This window comes from Lottia gigantea (genome assembly GCF_000327385.1).
Source record: "Lottia gigantea unplaced genomic scaffold LOTGIsca_250, whole genome shotgun sequence".
Taxonomy (NCBI): domain Eukaryota; kingdom Metazoa; phylum Mollusca; class Gastropoda; family Lottiidae; genus Lottia; species Lottia gigantea.
Window position 1 is genome coordinate 1 of NW_008708753.1, and position 25,857 is coordinate 25,857.

At 34.4% G+C, this 25,857-nt stretch overlaps 2 protein-coding genes across 2 annotated transcripts; both read right to left on the bottom strand.

Annotated features, from left to right (window-relative positions):
• Positions 1–441: 441 nt before the first annotated feature.
• LOTGIDRAFT_175169 (hypothetical protein) lies at positions 442–2,283 on the bottom strand (the record flags this gene model as incomplete). Its single annotated transcript, XM_009055788.1, has 5 exons — positions 442–596; positions 743–829; positions 1,048–1,222; positions 1,542–1,732; positions 2,172–2,283. The coding sequence occupies 5 exons, from the start codon at positions 2,281–2,283 to the stop codon at positions 442–444; spliced, it is 720 nt and encodes a 239-aa protein (XP_009054036.1).
• Positions 2,284–4,540: 2,257 nt separating this feature from the next.
• On the bottom strand, positions 4,541–19,673 carry LOTGIDRAFT_175170 (hypothetical protein; the record flags this gene model as incomplete). Its single annotated transcript, XM_009055789.1, has 15 exons — positions 4,541–5,088; positions 5,379–5,643; positions 7,232–7,381; positions 8,094–8,379; positions 9,149–9,330; positions 9,668–9,914; positions 10,328–10,419; positions 11,284–11,628; positions 11,851–11,943; positions 12,528–12,648; positions 13,301–13,439; positions 14,669–14,683; positions 15,013–15,165; positions 17,115–17,303; positions 19,631–19,673. 15 exons carry the CDS (start codon positions 19,671–19,673, stop codon positions 4,541–4,543), a joined length of 2,868 nt encoding a protein of 955 aa, XP_009054037.1.
• Between the last annotated feature and the right edge of the window lie 6,184 nt (positions 19,674–25,857).

Genomic DNA, 25,857 nt, shown 5'->3' on the forward strand with positions numbered 1-25,857 from the left:
ACTGAATAACCATTACTATAACATATATAGTATCTATTATACAATAGTTAGACTGAAATAAACCATTACTATAACATACAGCATCTATAATGCAATAGTTAGACTGAAATAAACCATTACTATAACATATAGTATCTATAATACAATAGTTAGACTGAAATAAACTATTACTATAACATATAACATCTATAATACAATAGTTAGACTGAAATAAACCATTACTATAACATATAGTATCTATAATACAATAGTTAGACTGAAATAAACCATTATGATAACAAATAACATCTATAATACAATAGTTATACTGAAATAAACTATTACTATAACATATAGCATCTATAATACAATAGTTAGACTGAAATAAACCATTACTATAACATATAGCATCTATAATACAATAGTTAGACTGAAATAAACTATTATTATAACATATAACATCTATAATACAATAGGTAGACTGACAAAAACCATTACTATAACATATATAGCATCTATAATACAATAGTTAGACTGAGATAAACCATTACTATAACATATAGTATCTATTATACAATAGTTAGACTGAGATAAACCATTACTATAACATATAGTATCTATAATACAATAGTTAGACTTAAATAAACCATTACTATAACATACAGCATCCACAATTTAAATGTTTAACTGAAATAAACCATATAATAGGAATATATCGTATCCACAATATAATAGGTGACAAAAATCTGTGGCGTCTACTTACCAAGCAAGGAGGGCATATGGACGAACGGGGGCGACGGCATTATACGTCCACAATACAATGTGAGACGGCGTAATGGTGAAATAATTCCTATAAATCATTTTATGAGACATTAAGAACTGGTTTCATGTCACATGTCATACCAACTTTGAGCGACTAATCTTGCAATAAAAATCATAATGATTTCCAACTACAATTTAATGGTAAAGATCTTACGGAAGATGAGCAACTGATATCTGGACCCATGGTACATGTAATACATTCTATATTATATATGATGAGATTTAACTGTTGACTGTAGTTCTGACCATTATTAGATACGGAGACTTTATAACCTGTCACAGTTTCATCAATAACTGGTACATCTACTGATCTTCTTCTACGTTTTCTAGATGGTAATTTACACGTTACTTCTCCAATACTCTCAAATACTGCTGTTTTTATAATTCTTCCTTCACTGACAGTAACTTGGTCATTTGTTATCTACAGTGTAGAAAAGGTACGTCTTACTTTTTTTGAAAGAATTGCACCTCTAACCAGGGGCGTATCGAGAAAATTACAGAGGAGGAGTCGAAAAATGATAGGCGTCTATCTGCGATGAGGTCCTTAAAGCCAGGGGTCTTGGGCTGTCAGAGGCCCACCAGAAGCCAGCGAACTCGAACTGTAGTTTCATGCATGTGTACTCTACAGTATAGTCAGAAACCTTTTTGAAGACAAGGGGTCATAATTTCGAGATTTTATCCCTCCGGTGTGTGCGCAGATTGAGTCGGAAGATACTCCAACCTTTAAAAATACAAATTACCTTAAATGGTAACAGTTGACACTTGGTCTGTTCAGCATCCACAAATCTTCCACCAAAAACAGCCACTTCAGTACAATCGTCTACTGATAAATCACAATGTCCATCAGCTTCTAGATTGTGTGCTAATGGTGGTTCATTGAGTGATACTGAACAGTCGGATCCAATAAATCCACTTTTACAGATACATTTCCCTGTAAAAGGAAGCAATCAAGGATACATTGCATAAAAGTCCGTACATGCAAGAGAAGTCCAAAATATGGCAAAATCGGTATTAAAATTGTATAGAAAAGGAACCCTTCAAAGGTGTTGGTCTGATTCGCACTCGACACTCATCACTACTACATAGATCAACGTCATGAGAATTAAATACATTTCATATCCACTGCAGTAGGAACATAATACTGAATTGACCCTTTTTTGATTTTTGTGATGTTTCTCACAGTAAGACTCTTGTCTATTGAGACTCATATTAAGTAAGAAAAAAGTCTGATTAAAAATCATATGATATGACGATATTGATATTTTCTGTAGAATTTTCTTTTTTAGGCTATGGCATGGTTATAAATGGAGTCATAATTTATCCCAACCAAAACACTATTGAAACTGGTAATACATTTTGAGAAGGCTTACCGTCTTCACAAAGACCCTGATCTGAACATTCCCCAGGACAAGCAACTTCTTTTACCATCTCCAGAATAGTTTTACCGTTTTCTACCTTTTCTTCTCTTAAAGTCCCATTCATTCTGGCTTCACGTATACATTGAGCACTGACAGTCGATACGGAGGCGAGAGCAAACACATCAGTTCCACTCAGCTATAGCAAACGAAAATGAAATTGAATTTTACGATCTACTTGAACCTAATAGAGCGTGCAAAGATAGCAATTTTACCAGAGCATTTTAGTTAAGGAAATATATTCGAGAGGTCTGACTGAATCCTTGAGATCTCTCAACGTATGGGTTTATACATTAAAGGTATAGTAATGCATGGGAGATGGCATGCTGGGCGCTAGTGGATGGTGGGATGCTACAGTGTCAGTGGCGGATTTTGGACGGCAAACGAACGGCATAGGGCCTAATTTCTCATTTTAGGGAGGGGGCATGGTATGGCAGGAAGTTGCGATCTGTTTTTTTTTCACGAATAGATCAATCAGCTCATCAGGATCAATCGGCATTCTCAAACAATTTAGTTGATTCTCACACATCACACTCCTATAGTAGAACACTTCATTAGTTTTAATATTGAAAAAGATCGCTCTACAGATGTATTTGACACCATTATGCTCAAATGTATCCTCAAAGTTAGCTCTATATTAGGATATTCAGCTTGTAATCAAATTTTTGCGCTCGTATTAGCTGCTTTTTTCAGCTTCTTGGCCTCCAACCGTTTTTTAGAACTTTCTCTCATTTGCCCTTCTGATTTTGAGCCATGATTACCTTACGCTGTTAAGTATAATTATTTTTATGTATATTATTTATCAGTTACAGAGTAGGCCCTATAAAATTTGTTAAAAATCTTTTGGAAGAATCTGGATTTGGTTATATGTGGGCAGTACGAGCATGGTGCATGAGCTAATGTGTGCTCCTTGTGCTCTGGCTGCTTGTTGATTGCATTGTGGTGCTTCGTTGTCTGTTGGTGCATGGCGTGTTTTTGTCTTTTGTCAGTTGTTGTTTGTTTGTCGCTGGTGTATTTTGTTTCATTTATTCATTATATTGTCCCATGGTTTGAATGTTAGGCAGGACCACGTCCTTCTGTAATTCTGACCCAAGTAAAAAAAGGAGTTCATTGTTATTATTATTATTTTTATTATTATTATTGTGATGGACCAAAGTTATTTTATACTGCAAGAGTTGTCTCCCTTTGTGTTATTCTGGAACTCACAATTTTACAGTCATTTTTAGTATACTGTTTACATTTTATGAGAAAAATTCGATTTGGTAAATTTCTTTAGTGTAAGCACACTGCATAAATATTTGTAATATCTTTGCTTAATCTTTATAATGGTCCATATTCACTGTTTCAAATCTGTACTGCCCTAAAAAGGTGAAAGACAGTATCTGCAAAAATGGCGTTTTGAGAAAATCGAGGTTAAAGTTTGAGATCTTCCCACTTCCGAACTAATGTTATGACTTTTACTAAATTTTGGTAGATACAACCAGTAATCGCCCCGAATTGAAATGTTCTATTATGATATTGATATCTGTGTCATGTCTGTGGTAATGTCAGATACTGCCCTCAACATGCTTGACAATACTTTTGACCATTACCTCCCATACGAAGGTAAATGACAGTATCTCACATTTTGTGGTATCGCACAATATAATTATGACAACATAACAGTTTAAATAGAAACAATAAGCCGAATTTGCATTCTGAAAAGGGTTACTGGAACAATAGGTAAAGCGAGAAATTGGACAATTATAATAAAAGATGGGTTTCCTTATTTCTAGTGTCAAATTAAGCAAATTATTTTGTTAATTGGTGTTTCTAATGAATTATCATGTATTCTTAATCATATTATGTTCTTCTTGTATATAATTAACACTTTTAACCAATCATAAATGTCCATGTATGTACATCTGGATAAAGAAAAAAGACTTTTTGACATTTCTTGATCGGTCACTCATTGGATTTTTGCTGGAAATTCTCTATAATTTAGCTAATTATGAATTAATTATGGACATGTGAGACACAATTTTCCAAATCATTAGAACACCTCTTTCTCTCTATTCATATAAGTATTAGCATTTCCATTTTCATAAATGAAAATAAGGAAACCCATCTTTAACAATTTTAGATAATACACCACCCCTGAAAGTTTTATTTCTAATGTTAGTACTTCTAGTCCTGGAAATTGTTATTGATGGGAATGAAATATGTCTAAAAGTGTGTTGAGAAGCCGTTTAAGCTAAGCTTATCATATTGGTAAATCATACAGAAAAACAAACAACAAAAAGAACATTTTTTTTCATCAAATACAATACTGAAACAAGATGATTTTATGAAAATGAACCTTCATATTTTTCTGTAGATTCATTGATAAGATCTTCACAGATTTTATCAATGTCAAAACTGGTCCAAAATATACGCCGATTTGTAGGCATCATGGGGCACAACATTTCAACAATATCAGTTTTCTTCTCAAGGGGTATTCCTCTGTTCTTCCGGCGCAGTCTCTTAGGAAACACCAACATTGCTCCTTTTTTTGTGAAGTCCAATTCCATGAACTCGGGATCATCATGGTTCAATTTGTAGGACAGAGTTTTCGACCCACGCTTCACTTTTATTTCAACCATTTGGGTCAACTTAATTCCAGATTTCTTCATCTTGGCTGCAGAATGGATAGGACTCCAATCACGAAAATCAATATTTGACATCTGTAAACCTTCTACATTAGAACACCTTGATACAACATCTGCAAAATCTGGAAAATCTAATACTTTGCCACCTTGTTGACGATTCATTTGCTGCTCTACCTGATGATGGACAGAGTCAGCAGACATAAATGTATGTCCGGTTTCAAAATACCTCAATGTTACGTCTTGAGCTAAAACATCATTATTGTTAACCAAAGTTAATAAGGCAGAAATGAGGTACCAATTCTTGTTTTGAGCAACACAGTTGTCCAGCCACAGTACAATATGCTCTGCATCTCCTTCAGAGCTTTCACAAAAGCGGAGGCAATTTCTTTGCCCTGCCTACCACCTATTCGCTCGTGCCATAAAACAGACAAAGATCTCTCTCTAATGTGTGATGGTTTCTTTGATTGCTTACCAACTGCAGCGAACGTTTCATTAAAAGCAATGATGCGTTTCTTAAAAATTGCGGTTTTGTTACCTGGCATATGAGGTAGCATAATAACCTTTTGAAGATCAACACTTCTTATCAATATGTTTGCATCTGCATTAGATGCAACAGTTTGATAGTGTGCTCTAGCTGATGCAGCTGCCTCGTTATGTCTCTTCCAGGTACTGCATCTGTCACAGGTAACGCCATCAGAAAGATCAGCGTGGTCTGATTTGACATGTAGCTCATGCTGGAGACATACCTCATATTTTTCTTCACCCAATTTAGTGAAACTGATCTTCATATCTTGGATAACCTGTCAATATGTATCATAGCTGCATTTTTGAACAGCAGTTGATTTAAAATCATCATATATCATACGAATTGAAACATCACTCGGTAGATATCTTCTGTTTGGGGCGTGAGCCCTCGTATAATGACTGATGCAGGGATTGAACGACTCAATATGGGCCTTTATTGGTTCTCTGTTAATCTTATTGGGTATCTGTATATGTTTGCTTAACAAGTCAATATCCGTTGGATTTTCTCCCATGTTATTTTCACATTTAAGACCATGTGATAGGCTTATAGATCAAATATCATATATTGTCTCAATGAAGGTTTTATTTGAAATTTTTACTATCCCCATTATGTATTCTGGTATTCTGCAGTAATTTTGTAACTCTAACCGAAGGAGTAATTTATTTTGTATTTTTGTTAATTCTTTTTACCCCACTCATAAAAATTAACATAAATAAAGTTTCATCAATGATTCCTGGTGTTGATGTGGTTTAGGCTATCTGTACTACTTGCAGAATAATTATCAAACCATCTCTAGTGACGTCATCTATTGTTTTCTCATAAAATCGCTCACATAAAAGACTGTACTACGAGATTTGATATACCTGAATCTATAGCTATCAAAACCTAGACATATAGAAAGTCTAACCCACTGGTTGCACGTTGAATTGACCAATTTTGTAAGTACGAGTTGCGACCCTTAGACGGAAAATCCATTATTACAAAAGAGAGAGATCGCGGTCATTGGTACATGCAAGTTGTGTTCGAGCAATTGTCTTACCTTTCGTTTTAAGTTAGTGATTTCGATATATTATGTCCTTAATATTATATAATTGATCATCCCTACAGCAGTCTTATAATAATAAGATTATATAAAATATTATGTAAGCATTTTACAGAATCCCATTTTAGACCGACAAATGAAAAGTCTAATTCACTGGTCGTCGATGGCTAAACTGACTGAGTTTTGTAGACAAAAGTTGTATCCCTTATTTCAATTTAATTTATTAGTTATCAATAACTTAAAATAAAAAAAAGTCTCGCCGAATTATAATTCAAATCAAATAATTCCCCTCGGGCTTTTACGATTTTTAAAACCATTTCTTTGGAAAATCCCTCGGGATGTGGGGTTTATTTATACATAAATGTGTATTATAATGTGTGCTGTTCGCTTTAAGGGTTACACACCGGGTCAATGAGTCGCTTACTTTGATTCACACATATTTATGAAGTATATTGTATATTAAACTCCATTTTCAGGAATATCAGGATTTTTTAATCCGGATCAGGAGTCGAAAGCATGATATCTGCTCTTTTCAAAAAGAACTAGTGTTTATATTCTAGAAAAACATACTGTTTTTTGTTATTTAAAATTCAAACATACGATTGGTTTAAAAATGGTTTTCTTGGAGCATTGTAAGCTGTGTTAATTTTTTATATATAAAAAGAGACAAATGTTTCAGTCTAACCAGCATATAGAGTTGGAGTTCATATTCCTATTCTAGTTGTGCGGTTCCATCCATAAAGGAAGGTATAGAACAGTTTGGAAGTTGAAGGAATGTTCCGAACAGGTCTATTTATAAATCATATCAAGATTCACATACCTGTATATCACTGAAACATGTTTCTATAGCCCCTTCAATATTAATACCTCTTATACCTTCACATCTCTTAATAACCATAGAATTATTAAACAGACCAGAACAATATTCATTAGCACTGTCCATAGTCCATCCATTCTTCCAACTTACATCCTAGAATAAAAACGTTATTTCCTATTATCAAAATACAGATAAAAGTGCTCAGAATCCGGATTTACTAACATTTATTATTAATTACTAACACACACTTTGTTTATTCAAATTAAAGAACTTAAAACTTATAGGTACTGTGCCTGTGTTTTCGTAACTTTGTCATTAGTACAAAGTTATAACCTTTACTCCCTAAAAAGAAGCAGAAATTTAAACTTAAAACTTCATTTCTTTAATTTCCTCTGCAAATGTCGATCGTAGGATCGATCAGGGCCAAACTTCAATGATATGAGACAAAATCACGAGTGAAGGAAAAAAGACGAGAAGTACTAAAGGAATTATAACTAAATCCCTTATCATATTGTTCAACAATAAAGGGTTTTTTTTTAAGTCAATTTTGTTTTTCCATTAATGTCAGAAGACTCTTATCATGGTTTTGTGGTCTGAATTATTATTTGTTAATCAAAACAGTCCACTTCCCAACTCTTCTTTACGACGAAGCAGACCATTCTTACTCTTTTCGAAACACCTGATAGTACTTGTCTTTGGAGGAGTCCATTACTGTATTGTTTTTACTCTTGATTTTGCCATGCTTTGGACGAGACTTTGATGAACGAATTGTCTTGCTTGTACGGACTTATTTATAATGTTTCATAATATACCCCGTAAATCGCAACAAATCGTCACTTAAACATTGATCATATGTGGAACTTACCCGCCTTAGTCGTCTGTGGTGTAATATTTGAGGTTGTGAGCCCCGAGGGAGTGATCTTTTCTTTCGTGAAGGATTGATACATCTCTTTTTATGAAACAGATCATAGTCCTCGTCTGGGGAACAGGTTGTCGCCCCTGGTACTCGAGTACAGTTCAGAGTTGTGTCTATTTTATCGTCATCTTTTTCATCACATCGACAATGTTCGAATCTGTTAGTGTCTGTAGGTGTCCACTCAGGAAGGGCTTTCCAGTTGCCCGGATTAAACAGGTTCATGTCTGCCTTAACTCTAAATAAATAAATAATTTGATAATTCAGTGTTCCATTTTGTATTTTAGACGTGTACAGATGCAAATTGATGCTATCAGTGTCCCCGGTATACTTAAAAAATTGAGAAAACCTCTTTATAATCCCTTTAATGTAAACACTTTTAATTTTGATCAAGGCAAAGGACAGTAGTTTTATTCATTGAATTCTTCAACGACTGTGTTATTAGTTGAAAGTTAAAAATAAAGATCACTTTATAATACATGTAGATCAGAGGTTTTCAACCTGTGGATAATTACCACTAAAGGGGTAATTTGGAATTTGTTGGGGTACTGATTTTTTTAGACAATTATAATTTAAGTCGTTCTATTCAGTCAGGCTTGAAAATAATTGCAGGAAAAACATAAAAGAATTATAAGGGATTTATAGGAGAAAGGGGGGTAATGAAATCGATCAAGGACCCTGACAGGGATAATAGAAAAAGAAAGATTGAAAGCCCCTAATGTTCTCAAGGAAAATGTGTAAGGAAAAAGTGTGCAAAAACTATAACTTAATTTGAAGCAACATCGAATTCGACCTGTAAGGTTTTTTAGTGTCTGCAAAACAGTGGCTATGCAACTTAAAGTATTAGGAACTTGTCAGGCAAAAGGGTTCACAGTCCAGTTCCTTCGTGGCCTTGATTGTCCAGTCAACCATTATGTCTTTCAATGCATTTTTTGTATGTTATTGACAGTTATATATCAGTAAAAGATTGAATTTGAGAAACAAAAATACGTGTTACTATTTATTACCGTAATGAGTTAAAATATGCGCCATTGTATTGTACAGCTGGTGAATCAATTGTTAATTCACCACATAAACCAAATGTTTTACCAATATCTCTTACTGACGGGTTTATATATATATTCAACCAGTTGTTACTAGTTCTATCCTTCACATCGATCTGTATTTTTGTATCGCTTGGTAAATATATCTACATAAAAAGATACTATCAATGTTTCTTACAATAAATTCCAAAATAATCTAACAAATTCTAATTAATAATAATGTAAAATGATTCATTCCAGTGTACTTTGTATAGGATAAAAAAACAATTGTGTTTGATATAACTTAGTAAATTTAATTCCCCAATAACTTTTATAACTGTTCCATAATTCATAAACTTTGATATTTGATATTTGATATTTTACACCGATTATGTTTTTACCTCAAACTTTGTTTCTTTTCTCAATCACTTTTATAGCTTACTGTTCTATAATTTGTACACTTTTTTTTATCTTGATTACTTATTTCACATTTAGTTAACCTACCTCAAACTTTGTTTCATATTTTTTTCTTACATCAAGAATATCGCCACCATCGTCACATAATATATAGTCAATATACCAGTTTTGTAGGTTACAGTGGTTGATCATAAAGGCAGTTCTTCCTACTCTTACTACAACACCACAAACACATGAGCCTCCTCCCCCTCTAGTGCAAGCCGTTATATTCACTTGGACCTCCACATTATCCATTTGTAATAAGTAGAATGTACCAGCTAGTTGAATTGATCTCCTGAATTAAAAGATTATAATCAAAATGCCAATGATTGATATACTTCACGTGAAAAGTTCATTAGCTGCTACCAATGTTTCGTCAAAATGTTGTTTTGGATTTCGGGATCCGTTTTGCGGTTCAAATCGTTAGTACTTGGTTTATTTATAGATCGAACATATGCTTAACGTATTATAAGGGTATAAAAATGCATAAGCATCTATCTGGAAAAGTCCCGATTGACAAATATCCCTAAATTGTTCAATATTCAGTTCCTGCCCAAAACCATACCCTAAAGGTGTATTCTCAAAGCTACAAATATCCGTGCTTCGCATAATGACCATTTTCTGCATATGTGTTCAGTACTGTTGTGTCATATATAGAACGTTTAGTTGGTTAGGCATTCTCTCTGTAATTGATAGTATATCTGTTACCTCGTGCTGCTGTAGAAATCCTTGAGATACGGATCGTTGTGAATTTGACATAATTTGCCTTCAATAAGTGATGTATTCTTGACTATATTGATCTGAAAATAAGTTAGAAATTATGAAGTATGAACAGCCAACTATAAGAGTAGGGACCTAAGGTACCATTCTCTGAACACCGAGAAAATCTCATTGACAAATGACGGAAACATTGACGTATTGGTAGACGAAGTAGCTGAACTCGAAATACGACATACAACAACGTATAAAAAATGTAAAACATAATACAGGCACATGTTAACATACATGAAAAGGCCAATACAATGAGAAAACCCAAACGTACATCCATTTTTTAAAAATGTTTTGTGATTAGTTATATTGTAACAAACAGCGTTAAAAAGAGGATAAATAGTACATTAAGATTATGAAAATCACATTAACGTGTGATAAGTCGAAAGAGTTTCAATATGTTATACAAAATGGATTATGAATTTTTGTAATACATTATTGACTCCCTTTTTGAAAAAACAAACTGTTGCCCAGTTGATATGGAACTTCAAATGTTCAAAAATTGCAAATTTTTTAAATAAAAAAATCAATTTTCTGTTTCAAAAAAAGGATCGAGACAAAGTTACAATACCACAAATAGTTCAAATTGGATGAAAACAACGAATTTTTGTTTTTGATTGCGAACACGCGTAACTCTTGCATCATTTGGATTCAATGATAAATTGTCAATATTTCAGATGAACATCAGAAACCGGGCTATCGGAAGTGACTTTGTCAAACCAAAAGATCTGACGCCCAAAACCAAAATTAAAAAACCTTGATGACACAGTTTTATTTGTACTGGTGCCCGCCTCCATATCCTAAGCTGAAAAACTAGATATATACATAAAATAGTACAAAAGGAGCGCTTTATGTACACTTTATAAGGTCGAAAACACCAATTAAGTTAAAATTACCGTTACTGGTTCGAGGAAGTAATTCTGCCAGATACGTTGACCGAAATATAAACCTTGTGTTCGTAGAAATACTTTTTTTTGAGTAACAGTTTGTCCATAATCCTCAGTTATAGTTGAAGTGATCTCTAAGTGATAAAACTCGTTCCATTCTGAAGCCTTGATAGAAATACCACACCCACCATTAGCTGTAGGAGTAGGTTCACATTGATCTTCTCCTTCTTGGGGTATATCAGCAGTAATTGTTAATGTACACCCCTCGGGTTCAGCACAGCCAATAGGAACTGTAGATTTAATCATTATCTTCGCCTTTTCGCCTTCCTTTATCTTTAAAACCGGAGTCCAAACCTGAACATGATATAATGTTAATGAAAAGAGGTCAAGGTTTACTTTCAAGTTCACAAAAATGAAGACGAACGCCATGTTCAAATAATACATTTTGCCAGGACGGTGACATTATTTAGGGTTATGCTGGGGTGCAATCCTGAAGCCCAGGTTAGCGAGCAAGGGTCTAACTCACTGAACCACTACAACCCAAATAACAACCAGAGAAAAATATTGGTGACTCACTATGATTCCAATGATTTTTTGTTTACTAGATGAAGGTAAACTCTTTCTTTGGGTTCCGCCAACCATCATGGCAGCTTTGATATCACAACGAAGCTGTAAGTACAACAAATCAATCCTCATTTACAATTTAGTAAATATACTTATGTACATCCCATTGATGAGCCGATTCTACTTTGTTTCGCCAAAAGGCACATGTTAACATACATGAAAAATTTATAAGAAACCTTTAACCCAGTGTGGTAGCTAGGATTTCATTGAGGGGGAGTGGGGAGGGGAGCGTCCATGCGTCCCTTTGCTGATGTAAGAGGGCACTAGTCAAGGTAAGGGTCAGGATACATCTAACGCGATTTTTTTTTCATTTTTTTTTACGTAAGCGTATTAGGGCCATTCATTTTTTTTTTTAATTTTCAAGTTAGTACTCGCGTATCCTGTAAGCCTAACTGTTTGCAATCATAAAACCCAGAATTATTATGGGTAGTTAATGGGACAAAACTTAAAAACAGGTCTACGACATCAAGAAACTCACCAAGACCAATTTTTGCACCACGATTTGAATTGTATCTTTGGATACACATATTGCCCTTAATTTTGTTTCAAATTTCATTGATATTTTAATTTATAATTGTGGTTTGGAATAGTTTCTATTTCTGAAATAATGACCTGGGTTATATTAATACCTGGAAGCCGAGTGTAGTGATGTTATTGTCCCTTAGCCTTGTATCCGTAAAACTTCTGATTTTATTGACATCATTATAATCAGTGTATTGAGACTCGAAAACAACCACGTCATCTACAAACCTGCATGCACAATACAATAAGAAATTCTAAAACAGTAATTGAAACATGTTGTTGGCCAGAATTCTATGCTGTGAGATCATCAGACAACTAATCTATTTCAGTCAGTGCCTATACTGGTATTTAACAAGAACATGTAGTACTTGTTCTTGTGTATGCACAAATCGATTAATAACTTTAAAGGTGAGGTGCGTTATAAACATGATCTTTATCCAGTGCGAAACAAAATATTGGTAAATTGTGAAGAAAATTTTGGTTTGAAATAATGTCATTAGAGGGGTTATCATCGATGTTCTTCAATCGCTCACGAATTGTCTGAATTGTCAGAATCCGAACTGTCAATGATGCAGGTAATAGGGGCTGACGAGGAAAAGGCGTCTAGTCGTACGTATGGGACAGTAGCCCGAGGGCTACAGGCTGTACACGTTAAAGATCCCTCGACATTAAATCGAAAAAGAGCAGGGTAATGCCTCTGCTCTGGCAAAATTTCTCTCATTGCACCCTGCAAGGCGTTGCCCGCCTTCATTAGCCAAAATGGTGCAGTAGGACATAAAACTCCATACATTATATTTCATTTGAAATAGTGGAGTTATTGAAGGTTTGACCGAAACCTTGTTTGGAGTTGGAATGAAACTATAATAATAAATCAACCCACCATGTCGCCTTGTATGTTAAAGAACTATTTCTTGGGTTCGGAAAAACACACTCGAAAATGAATTCCTCTTCAAAGTCTGAACCAGGAACAAGTCTTAAGTTTGTGTTGACAGTGGCATTTGTTCTGAAATTAAGTGGGTCTGAAAGAAACGAAATGAAATAGAAATGTTACATCCTTGTTGCTGGTAAAACACGGGCACTTCAGCCACAAAATATGGGCAACCCTGTTAGAGCTCCCCAAATATTATCTTTTTACGCAGCAATCGCAACAAAAACCTCGGGCAGACGCGTCTTGGAGTTGTGCTTCGCCCGACATGTTAACTGTTCAAAATTTTCTGGCGTAAACCAGCCAGAAAACCCCCTCACCCGCCTCCCAACTAGTGCTGGGATAATTATCGAAAAATCGATTATCGCTCTTATGTCATGTACCGATAACGTTTTTCGATGGTTCATTTCAAAATCGATTATCGCAAAAAATAACATAACCTGTTAAATTACTCCCGGGGCCAAGGATATTCGACTCCGGCCCGGGACCATAATAAAAACACGCTTTCAGGCAGTCACGTACCGCAAAATAAACTAAGCTAAAGTCTTTATTGTCGTATGTTCTTCCATTTCTTTCATTGTATATGATCATAACAATCATTAATAAGAAAAATTTCATTCACAATAAATTAGTTCAAACATTTGTTATTATACGTATATATAATTAACTGAATACAGGTACCGATATTTGGGCATGACTTTCCCTTTATTTTTCACACGATTGTAGTTGTCTCCCTTTTTTTATCAAGTCTGTTTACGTAACGACAATGCTGATTGGATAATCAGTGCTGTTTATAAATAGAAGGCTAATCACAATTCGTATAACAACGGTGGTTAGTATCTTAGTCTTGGTTGTCAAGAACGTGTGATCAAGACAATTATTTTTACCATTCAACGGTACATTCATGCCGATGGCGATATTGACGAAAACTTATCTTCCAAACGTCTTTAAAACAAAAAGATTGGTCACATAGCGAAGAACATGATAATAAACACAATACACATACTAGTATCTAACACTAGCATTACATGCAAGTAAGTGGTAGGCAGCCTAATAGGACTTGAAATGAGTCGTCTACTTGACCTAAAATTTGACAACATTACGATTTTTATCGATTATCGATCGGAAATGCCTAACGATATATTGCCGATAATCGATGATAATTTTAAACTCGATTCCCAGCACTACTCCCAACAGGCCTTCGGCTCGCAGACCTATGAGGGAATTTCGCGTCCACTTTTGTGCTTTTAAGGACATATAGATGATCTGTAATGAAAGAATGTAACGGAATGTCCTACCACGAAAGAGCCAAGATACACTTACCAGCTTCCAGTCCATCTGAAAGAGAGTAAATTATAATGTTCATTTTTAGGCTTACAAGATGTTCATTCAAACAACATACATCGTGTTGAGGGCTGATTGAATTTAAGTTTAGTAGACAGGACTTTTGTTCGCGAACACCATTTTGAAAGAAAAATGTGAAACTGATCGAGAATCGATTGCGATTGAAACAACATGGTTGCTCATGATGCAAATCTGAGTGGTTGTCGTGAAAAAGGTGTCGGGTGGTAGAATAATAGTTGCACCATTTGCTACAATTTGTTGGAAATTGCAAAAGAGTAGGCTGACATAATTACTTTCCTTTCCCATGCCAAAAGCAACATTACCTAGACAATATGCAGCGTCACTAGTTGGTGGTCGTAATAATTTGTATACGGTTAGTCGGTCAGAGCACTTCAACGCCTTGATATCTACTGGGTTTGTACAATCACGAATACAAGCTGTAACGTCTACTATAATTCGTTCCTGTGCTGGCTCACCTATTAGTAAAAAGTAAACAATATAAGAAAAAATAACTGGTACTTAGGTTGAATGCCAATACATGCATAACATAAATATTATTCGTTAGCTATCTGGACAAACCAAAGCCACTTAAAATTAGATTACCATTTATTTTTGTTTTTTTTTTCTGTGATTATAGTCTCCAATGAGCCAAACATATTAGAAAAAGAAACAACATTGTAATATAATTTCAATCAGATTTGTTCATAGGTAGCTGAAATGATGGGCTTGCTTTCATAACCTTTTAGACTGGATTTAAATGGACATAATATCAGAAGTACTCGAAATGTACAAATAGCACAGTTCCTTAAAAAATATCTCGAAATAGCAATTTCCCTTTCTATAAGAGGATTTGAGCTGACGTCACATCCGGGAGTTTCCCCGTCTAAAAATAGTCTGGCCGTCAAGCGTCAATGAACGGTCATTGTTGACTAGCGTAGGTTGCTGTAACCGTGACAGAAAAACAAGTTCCATCATAATCCAGGATGATATGATTTATTAAAATTAAATACTAATATGGTATGAGATTATTATGATTTTTTTCTCAAACCTGGAGCGTGCCTAGGTGAACTTGATTTGTTTAGGAAAGAGCATGCTAGATTTGGCTGCAGATTAATTAGATAACAAAAAGTGTTATATTTCATCTGGTACCAATCCCCAAATTAGAATCCTGCAAGTAACCTTAACACATTTTCAACGTGTCCGATTTTTAACGAAAGAAAACAAATTATTCTTTGAGTAGCTTGACTGCAAGTTCAAAGGGAGTCGATTGGAATATCCAGATGTCTATAATTGTCATTGATGTGCTATAGTCACCTACGTCATGTTGATCGAGCGTCATCTAGTATATCACGCAGATTGAGACGGTCAACCAGTGCGCCAAAATGACGTCAAAAATGGAATCCCTTAATCCACCTATATATATTCAAACGCGGATAATTCTGAATAATTCTGGATTCTGGATAATTCCGCTTCTGAAACTAAAGTACAAGTGGTCAAACGAATGGCGAATCTGTCCCTTTAAACTGGATCCCTTCACCAACAAGCTGCTGTAGCTGATTCACAAACGTGGGAGTGACCAACTAACAGTATAACAATATACATATAATCAGCTTCATTGATATCTCAGATTATGGAGATTATGTTTTCAAAATCGTCTGCCAACCTTGTAAAGATCTTATCTTTATATCGCATGGTATTTTACTCTTTTCTTTGTCGAAAAAAAAAACATTGCTCAAAATCTATTTGAAACCATGTTTGGGTGTTTATATTAACAAAACAGGATAGATGGAGTAACGTGTTGAATTGCTGGTATGATCATCATGTGATATCATTAATATTAATTACCTCAGTCACTAATACAAATACAAATTACAATGTACATGCTAGTGATGTAAACCGGGCCGCCTTTAGTCGGGTAGTTCGACTTTCCTTCAAGTAGTCCGGTATTGGTCTGGTCCGGGATTAGGTGGTCCGGTATTATTATGGTCCATATGCGATCCATCGGCATTTTCCTAGTTCGAGCACGCTGGCATAATGCGATGACACCAAATATGTGGGATCATCTGAGGTGGCTATATAGCCAAACCTCAATTCCAGTATCAGCACTGCACTGAAATGGCCCAGAAGGCCGAAACAGTACTGTCTGCAGTTACATTATATATATATATATATCTAAATGATTCTTAGAAACATCTAGTGACATCTGACTGCTGCTTAGTCATATCTAGTGCATAATAACATCACACACCAAGAAAGGCAAAAATGTCAACCCAGCGGTCAAGAATGCGGTCCAGGCTCCCAGTACCGATATTTTGCTGCTGTACCCTACTGGACTTATGCTGTCCGTTCTGCGTCATTATAACCTACTAAAATATTACTAGGTAGAAATATATAATAATTTCGGAAATGATGGTATTATACTTACTTTGTAGAAAGATTGGGTATTTAGCACCACAGTGTCTACTAGCAGGTTTTACTGTCGGAATGATAAAGTCGAATGTTCCATACCATCCTTCTCTCATAAACCTATCACTTAATGTTGTTGTTTCATTGTAATTTACAGATCTATTTGTTTGGTATGTGAAGGGCAAAAACTGTTTACTATCACACAACTCTGAAACTAACAAAAAAGTAAAGGAGTTAAAGATGGCTTTCCTTGAGTTAATTTATTCATCTATAAACTGAAGGCCAAAAAAACATTACCACGGTTTGAAAACACCCTAGATAAAAAACAACACAATTTAAATGATTGGATTGAAATGTTTAAAACCGATTGATAAGTCAACAAAACTAGCACAACAAATGGCAAACGTGTGGTTTCCGGTTAAGGCGTCAAAATACATGTAGCTCAAAGTGAGGTGGGGTACAAAAACTTCAAAAAACTAACAGGAAAACCACTGTCCAATATCATTCACAATAAAGGCGTATGTGACTGCCTAGGGCTTCGACTTTCGTAACTGAAGACGAACCCCAACCAGTCATTGCCATTTAAATAAATTCTTTGAGAAGGACAAATAAATAAGATGAAGGACAAATAAGTAAGGTAAGGGCCAAGGCGAAAAAGTGAAGTGCTAGTCAGTAAGGTGAAGGACAAATCGATTAGATGAATGGCAAATCAGTAAGGAAAAGACAAATTAGCAAAGTGAAGGACAAATCAGTAAGGTGAAGGACAATTCAGTCAGGGTAATGGTTAATTAGTAAGATGAAGGACAAATCAGTAAAGTGAGGAAAGAATCAATGAAATGAAGAGACATTAGTAAGGTAGAGGACAAATCAGTAAGGTGAAGGACAAGTCAGTAAGGTAAAGGTCAAATCTGAGAATTGAAGGACACTTTTAAATTCACTTTTAAAGTAGTACAGTTTCTTTTGGCCTTCGGGTTTTATATTACACGACTTAAACTTATACCAATCGAAAGAAGGGGTGTTCTAATGATTAGGAAAATACCAGTGTTTCTTGCTAGTCCCTACTCGATATTAGTCAATTAGGAAAGTAACGCAGACGAATTTTCTGACGAGGGACCGTTCGAGAAAGATAAATTAGTCTTTTTTTTAATAACCAGTCTGTACTGATATGGACATTTATGATTGTTTGTTATCAAAATATCCATTCTTAAATATAAATTGGAATATTTTTGCAAAACCGGAAGTGCCACAGTTCAACATGTGCAAAAAGTCGAAAATCGGCTCTAGAAGGCGAGTTTTTGCATCGATTTTCTTCGGGTTTTCATTTTTACAATCTACCTGTAATTTCTGACCTGATAGCACTTATACAATTACGAAATTTGAAAATTCGTGGCTCACTTTTTCGATCAAATTTTTCAAATCTTTTTCAATTTTTTTGCTTTTGCATCGATTGATCTGAAATTTTTAATGCAAAGAGTGTTCATTAATGTTAATAATTTGGTACAGTCAAATGTTGTACGTCATGTCCGCTTTTAAACAGGCAAGCGTCTGAATTTCAAATCTACTTCCAGTTAAATAACCTCCGGTGTAATTTATGTAGGTCAACAAAATTTAGCTAATCTTTAGCAAATAAAATTCTTTGGCCGATTTTAAAATAAAATCTAGACCGGAAGTGATACTTCGGCCGCCATATTGAAAACACACTTTTGTAACACTCAAAATGGGGCCTCAAGGTAAATGTTGATATGCTCAAAATTGATGTGTATGTTTTCCGCAATCGATTGCGCTAAAAACATTGGGAGCCGAATTTTGAATTTCGATTTTCCTTTTTTGCAACTTCCGGTTGAATTTTTTTCAAACTTTAAACTTTGACCTTGACCTTTTATGACCTTGACCTTTATAGTGTTGAAGGTCATTGACCTGGGCTATCAGTTGATACTTTGACATTTGACCTCCGACATGAACTTCCGGTTTTATAGCTGTCTGTAAAAAGCCAAAATCGCAACTTTGGACTGCTCTGGCACGTGACCTAATTAACCTAGAGGGTTAATTTTTTGGTTTCCTAATGTCCTTCTCATGCACTTTATATTGATATATAACAATCGTTTTTTTAAAGGAAAATTGAAATTCTTGATTTTTTTCAAATTTGAGGGTTTTTTTTTTGACAATATATGTGTCTCTTTGAGCTTGGTGTATGTATATCTTATGACCTATTTGATGTAGAACCTTGACATTTGGAATACTACAAGACACTTTGAATACGAATTCATCTATGACAAAAAAAATTGATGTGGGCGTGGCACATCCGGGTTGAGTTACTAATTGTTTACATTTAGAGGCAGGGGCATAACTTGCATAGGATGCGTTTGTTCAAAAAGGGTCTTTGCACACAATTACCTCATCCTTTTGGCCAGTTTGTGTTAACAGCTCAGTTGTTTCAGCTTTATAGTTCAAAAAAATGAACGGGTTTTAACATTTGGTTATTTTCATTTTTCGATTTTGACCTTTGTTGACTTTTGTTGACCTATACCTTTTTACCTGTATGATGTAGAAGCTTGATATTTGGAACACGACATAACATTTTGAATATCAAGTAACCTATGCAAAAAAAATTGACGTGGGTGTGGCACATCAGGGTTAAATTACTCATTATTGACATTTTTGGCCAAGGGCATAACTCGCAAAGTATACATTTGTTCAAAATGGAACTTTGCATACAATTACCTCATGTATTGAGCCACTTTGTCTTAGAAGTTCGGTTGTTTCCGCTTCATAGTTCAAAAAAAGGAACAGGTTTTGGAAATTCAAAATTTTCAATTTTTGACCTTGACCTTCGTGACTTTGACTTTTGTAGGATCAAACGTCATTGACATTGGTTATTTATTTATACTTTTATGTTTGCCGTCCTATGTCAACTTCTGGTTTTATAGCCGTGTGCAATTTGAAATTTGATGACTTATATCTCGTGATCTTGCCCGTTTTAGACCTTCTCCTTTACAAGATCAAAGGTCATTGACCTTGGCTATCTGCTGATACTTTTATTTGTGAGGTCTGGCGTCTACTTCCGGTATTAGAATCTTCTAAAAAATAAAAATTTATCAACTTTAGACTGTTCTTGCGCTTAATTTAATTATCGTTGATGGTTGATTTTTTCAGGGTCTTTAGCAAATTGCTACATTTGCAAAGTCCCACTCTGTGCCACGTGTGGCTCTAGTATTTCTTTATTATAAGCAACAGCACCTCGAGTAATTTGGTATTCCATTTTTCATCTCCAGCAACAGGAACAAATTTAAATTTCATTTTGCAAATAGATAATTATTACTTAGACTTAGTTTTAACTTTCCATTTCTCCTCCCAAATAGATTTAGCTCTTAATATTAAAACACGAAAATATGCTCAGTAAATTCATAAATAGCTTTTGAATTCGAAATTCTCGGGGGTGAAGTTTGGATTGTGGGGGAATTGAAATCGCTGATCCTCGGAATGACTGGTTTGACATTGAAAACGATATAATACGAACTGCGTATCTTACTTTTAAGTTTTTAGTTTTTTTTAGTTATTTGATGTTTTTCAGTACTATTAGGGTGAATGGCGGGGGATTTTTGTCAAGGGGGAATTGATTATAAAGGTTGGGAAGCAGCGATAAAAAAAACTGAATTCAGAATCCATTTTAGTGACTGACCAATCAGATGGCTGAACCACTTAAATCATCAAGTTAAGATTTTGAAAATGTTATTTTTATCCATCGAGTAATTTTTCTATTCAAAAGAATGTTGATAAATAGTATAATGACTTAAATGATTATTATATCATTAGAGATGTCCCCTTCCTTAGACCATGCATGTTACACTATTACTGACTAGCGTAGCTAATAGTGGGACAAATTGAATAAAATTTCCATAGAATTTTTCACTTGGTGATACATCACCAAATTTGGTACAGAGATTCCTCAGGGCCCACTTGTTCGGAAAAGGTCGCTATCCGGGTGAACAAAAACAACAGCCTTTATTTTCTCATAATGAACGTTAAGTTAAAAGTGACACAAGCCGTTTGCCACCTAGAATGTCTCACCAAGTGAAAGATTGTTTCAGCTATGTTGCTGTACTATAAACAAAACAACCCTGAAGCTACAATTGAATTATCGGTGTGAGTTCGGGCAAGAATAAGAGTAAGATTTAAACTGTATTTTCATTAAAACTTCAGAAATACATTCAGGATTCAGTTTTTCTTAGAATGTTCTTATAGTCACTATTATCAAGTCTCACATTCCAGTTAACAGTTCAATTAGTACAGATTAACAAGTAACAATGCGTCTTGTATTAGGTTTCAAACAGTCTAATATCCGTTGAAGGATCACAACAATCGGATGGTGAATCTGTCCCTTTAATTCAAATGGAAATAAATTCGATTTCTCGACATTAGTAAGAACACTTTAACGTGAATCAAATGCAGAAACTCGACATACAAAATTACAGCGCATGATTCGTAAGTTAGCATAGTTTCATCAGTCTTCCAAAAACCGACAAAGTACGCACACAATGAGCTAATCAAGATATAAAAAGCAAAAGATTCTCGAAAAGAGTAAACTAATTAATCGAAAATATTCAGCCAAAAGTCAGTGGTTGGGCAAATGCCTCCATTTCCGAGAAAAATAGATTGAACCCCACTGCAAATTCTTCTTGTTTATTACCAAGAAATTTCAAAATATGATCCTCATATGTATTTGCTCTTCAATATTTATATGTCAGATTGCAACAAAATTTGCCGGGTGGGTGGAAACTCCCTTACACCCTCCATGGAAAACATGCGCCCTGTTTCGCTCCAAGAACTCTTCAGCATTTGGAATCTCAATCCCACCAGAAATCCTCCTCCCATTAAATCGTTCTTCCTATTTTTACCGTAAGTTCAGGAGGCTGTCCCCGCTACTATCATTTAGCAGAACTCGATACGATAGATTAAATACTTACCAGTCTGGCTGTATCCATAATCAAAAATAATCGAAAGACACAAACTAATGAATAGCGACATTCCTACTGTACACTAGCTCGATAGCTGGCTAAATAGAACACCTCCCCTTTTCAAAACACCTTTCAAATTCTACTTCCTTGTCTTTTTTAAATAGAAAGAAAAAGATGGCGCTCTTTAAATTTAACATAATACGCATGAATAGTATTGAATACTCCTCGTTATTTTGATTATTGCAAATTATTAATAAATGAGATTAATCATTTAGGAGCATTTGCCAAATTATCTGCATATCATAATTACAATTATTACACGTTAAAAAACGGAACACAATTTTATGGTATGCTACGCCTTAAAACCGCATTATGATGAAAATGTGTTCCGTTACTAAAGAGTAGTATACCATACAAAAAAAAGAAAGAAAGAAACAACTGGATTTTACAAGGATAAGAACTTTCACAGTTAAAGATCCTTTCTTTCAGTTGATCCTTGGTTTATCGGACTTTCACACGCCGATCTAGATTGGAACCCATAGCCGCCATTCGCTCGACGTAGCTAAGCAAATGACGTCATGTAAAGAACTAACGTTCTAACCGCATGTACAATAGAACCTCACAAATAAAATTGTACTCCGTTATTTAATGTGACCTCTACCTCTTAATGTCGCTTCAGGAGTAATTATTGAAATGAAATCAAATAATTCAGGTTGAAATCCATCTCATCCAGATCATGGCATCCGCGATGCATTCCATTTCCTGTCCATGTAATGTTCTTTGAAAGATTCTGGAAAAGTTATGTTGTTTCAAGTGTGTCATGGAAGCCGAGTTGGACTCAGTTAGTTAGGCACATATAACTCGCTATCCTGAAGTTCCGTGGTTGAACCTTGGCATGGGCCGCGATCCTTTGGATTTTTCTTTGATGCAGGTCGGAGGGGCATAGAAAAGCGTCGTTCGTCCGATGCCTCGTGTGCTACAGGATGCTCACGTTCAGGTTCCACCTGAAATTGGAAATCGAGTTGACTTGACTTTTGTCCGGTGAGCAACTGCAACTGCCCTTCACTCTGTTATGACGCCGTCAAGGCCGTAAAATAGTTTCAGTTGTCGAGGTTACCGTAATTCAGGCGGATCTGGGGGCAACAGGAGGCAACATTGCATAAATAAATAGACCATTTTCTTTACCATAAAGTAAAATAAAATATAAACATCTTTTTTGTACTAATGTTAGAAAAGATATTTTGAGTAAGCATTTTAAATAAGATAAAAAATCCCCTTTCTAAAAACACTTTCAATTTTACTTCCTTTTCCATAAATTGAAAATGAAAAAAATATAGATCTTGTGTTTTCGCTTCATTGCACTAGTATTGAAGACATTAAAGAGTATTTTATATACTGCAATAATATTGTATAATTTATAAAAATAATAATTATTTTTGAACTAATTTGTATATAGATACTGTCAAAACAGACTAATACGTGTATATGCTTTATGCTTGTCTCTGAGTAGACTATATTGTATTGTTTTATCTTACATCATGTACTTTAAAGATGGGTTTCCTTATTTTTTAGTGTCAAATTAAGCAAACTATTTGATTAATTGGTGTTTCTAATGAATTAGCATGTATTCTTGATCATATCATTATGTTCTTATTGCATATAATTTAAGTTTTAACCAATCATAAATGACCATGTATGTACAGTCTGGATAAACAAAAAAAGACTTGTTGACCTTTTTTGATCGGTCACTCATTGGAATTCTGCTGATAATTCTCTTCTAATCTAGCTAATTATGAATTAATTATGGACATGTGAGACAAACTGGTATTTTCCTAGTCATAAGAACACCTCTACTTTCTATTCATAGAAGTATTAGCATTTTGATTTTCATAAATGAAAATGAGGGAACCCATCTTTAAATAGAAATAAATATTGTTTAAATCATAAAACAGTATCTGCTTTAATTATTACAAGATCATTGTTTTCCGATTCATTGCAATTCCTGACTACAATTCATTTTTAATTTATACTTGAGATGCTGAACTCAAATGTAGTAAAGCAAGAGCAGGCTTCAAAATATTATACCCTAAAAAGCATGTTATCACAAGGATCTTTATAGTATCTGTTTCAAACATCAACTCTTTCTTTGTTTACAGGGTGTGTATGATTCACGATTGGATAAATGTGGCAAAGATTAGATCACCTTTCGTTATAACTCAATACAGCTTGGTGTATAATTTTGGCTTTTGTATTAAGACTGGAAAGGTTCATAAAACCCCCTAAATAAATCGAAAGACGGCTTTTGTTTAAAAAATGTTTTAGAGTAGAACTTTCTGCAGAAGATCTCTACAGAAGAAGAACTGCAAAGTATCAAGACTTAGTAGAAGAATCAGAAGAAACCATGGGAGCATGCGATACAAGGAGAAGCACGATGAATATAGATATATTCATAAAGTACATAGATTCTGGAAAATGAATTGAAATAAGCCTAGCTTCTTTTAAGACTCACACTTCAAATTTGTAAAATTGTCATTGACAGCTGAATGATAATATCGTATTAAACAAACTAGATTAAAAATCAATGTCCTGCTTTGTAAAACACGTTTAGTGTAGGCTACATATCGTCATAACTGTATTAGATATAACAAAAAGGTTACTTTTCGGCATAAATAACAAAAAGTTAAATTTTTGTGTATAATAATTTTATAATTATTATTGATTTTTACCATAGTTAACAATATAAAATATTTTATGATTGAGTTCTATAATTATCATAATTTATATTGAAATATACAGTGTAGAAATAGAATAATAGGAGACATAAGCTTCATGCTTATCTCTGGATCGCCTAATTCATTTTTGTGATATGTATATTTGTTTTTACGTTGTTTTTGAAATAAATACTGTTTAAATCAATATTAGGTTAAAGTAAATATTATAAAGATTTTTGGTTTAAGAATAGTGTGGTTTATTAGTCAACATTTATCTTGAGGTCTAGGTTGAAAACTCGAAGCATGAAATCGCCCCTCAAATCCGAAGGTATTATCTCGATTCTCGACCTAAGCAGTAATTGAACCCTGGACCTTCAGAAGAGAACTTAGTAAACTATGAATATAATGCCTATTTATATGGAATGGAGACCAAATAAATGATTTGTGTTTCCTGGATATTTGGGATTAGGGTAATAAAAAAAGCAAACCAGTTACCATTGAAAAGTGACTAGTCAATAGTTGAAGTTATGTTAAAGGGACCACTCCTTCTTTCGTCTCAGAAACGGGAATTTTTTAGCTAGGCCAATCAGTAATAGTGTTCACTGCTCACCGTCGAAATTTGAGCCTTCAAATCCGTGTGTGTCCAGAACTATCTGAGTTTGAATGTTAAAATGACGACTCGTCAATTTAAGATACCGTGTGACATATAAGAAAAGTGAGTAAAATTCCTAGTTTAAAGTATGTTGGATGTTTGTGTAAGTTTCATATTTTCTGAATCATTCCTTTTTTATTCTCACATAACCGCCCATATTCATTTCATGTTATTATATTACATTAAAGAGATTGTAAAAAGGTTTCGTAAAATTTTCATTAGTATCGAATGATAGCATCAATTTACACTAATTTATAGATATTTGTGTTTCCTGCAATTCTACAAAAAACGAAGCATTTTATGACGTCACTATCAAAAAAATGTCTTTGCATATATCGATATAACAACGTTTCCGATAGTGACGTCATACTACGCCTAATTTAATTGGAATTGCAGGAACCACAGACGTCTGATTGAAAAGTTGCATGGTGGAAATGGATGATA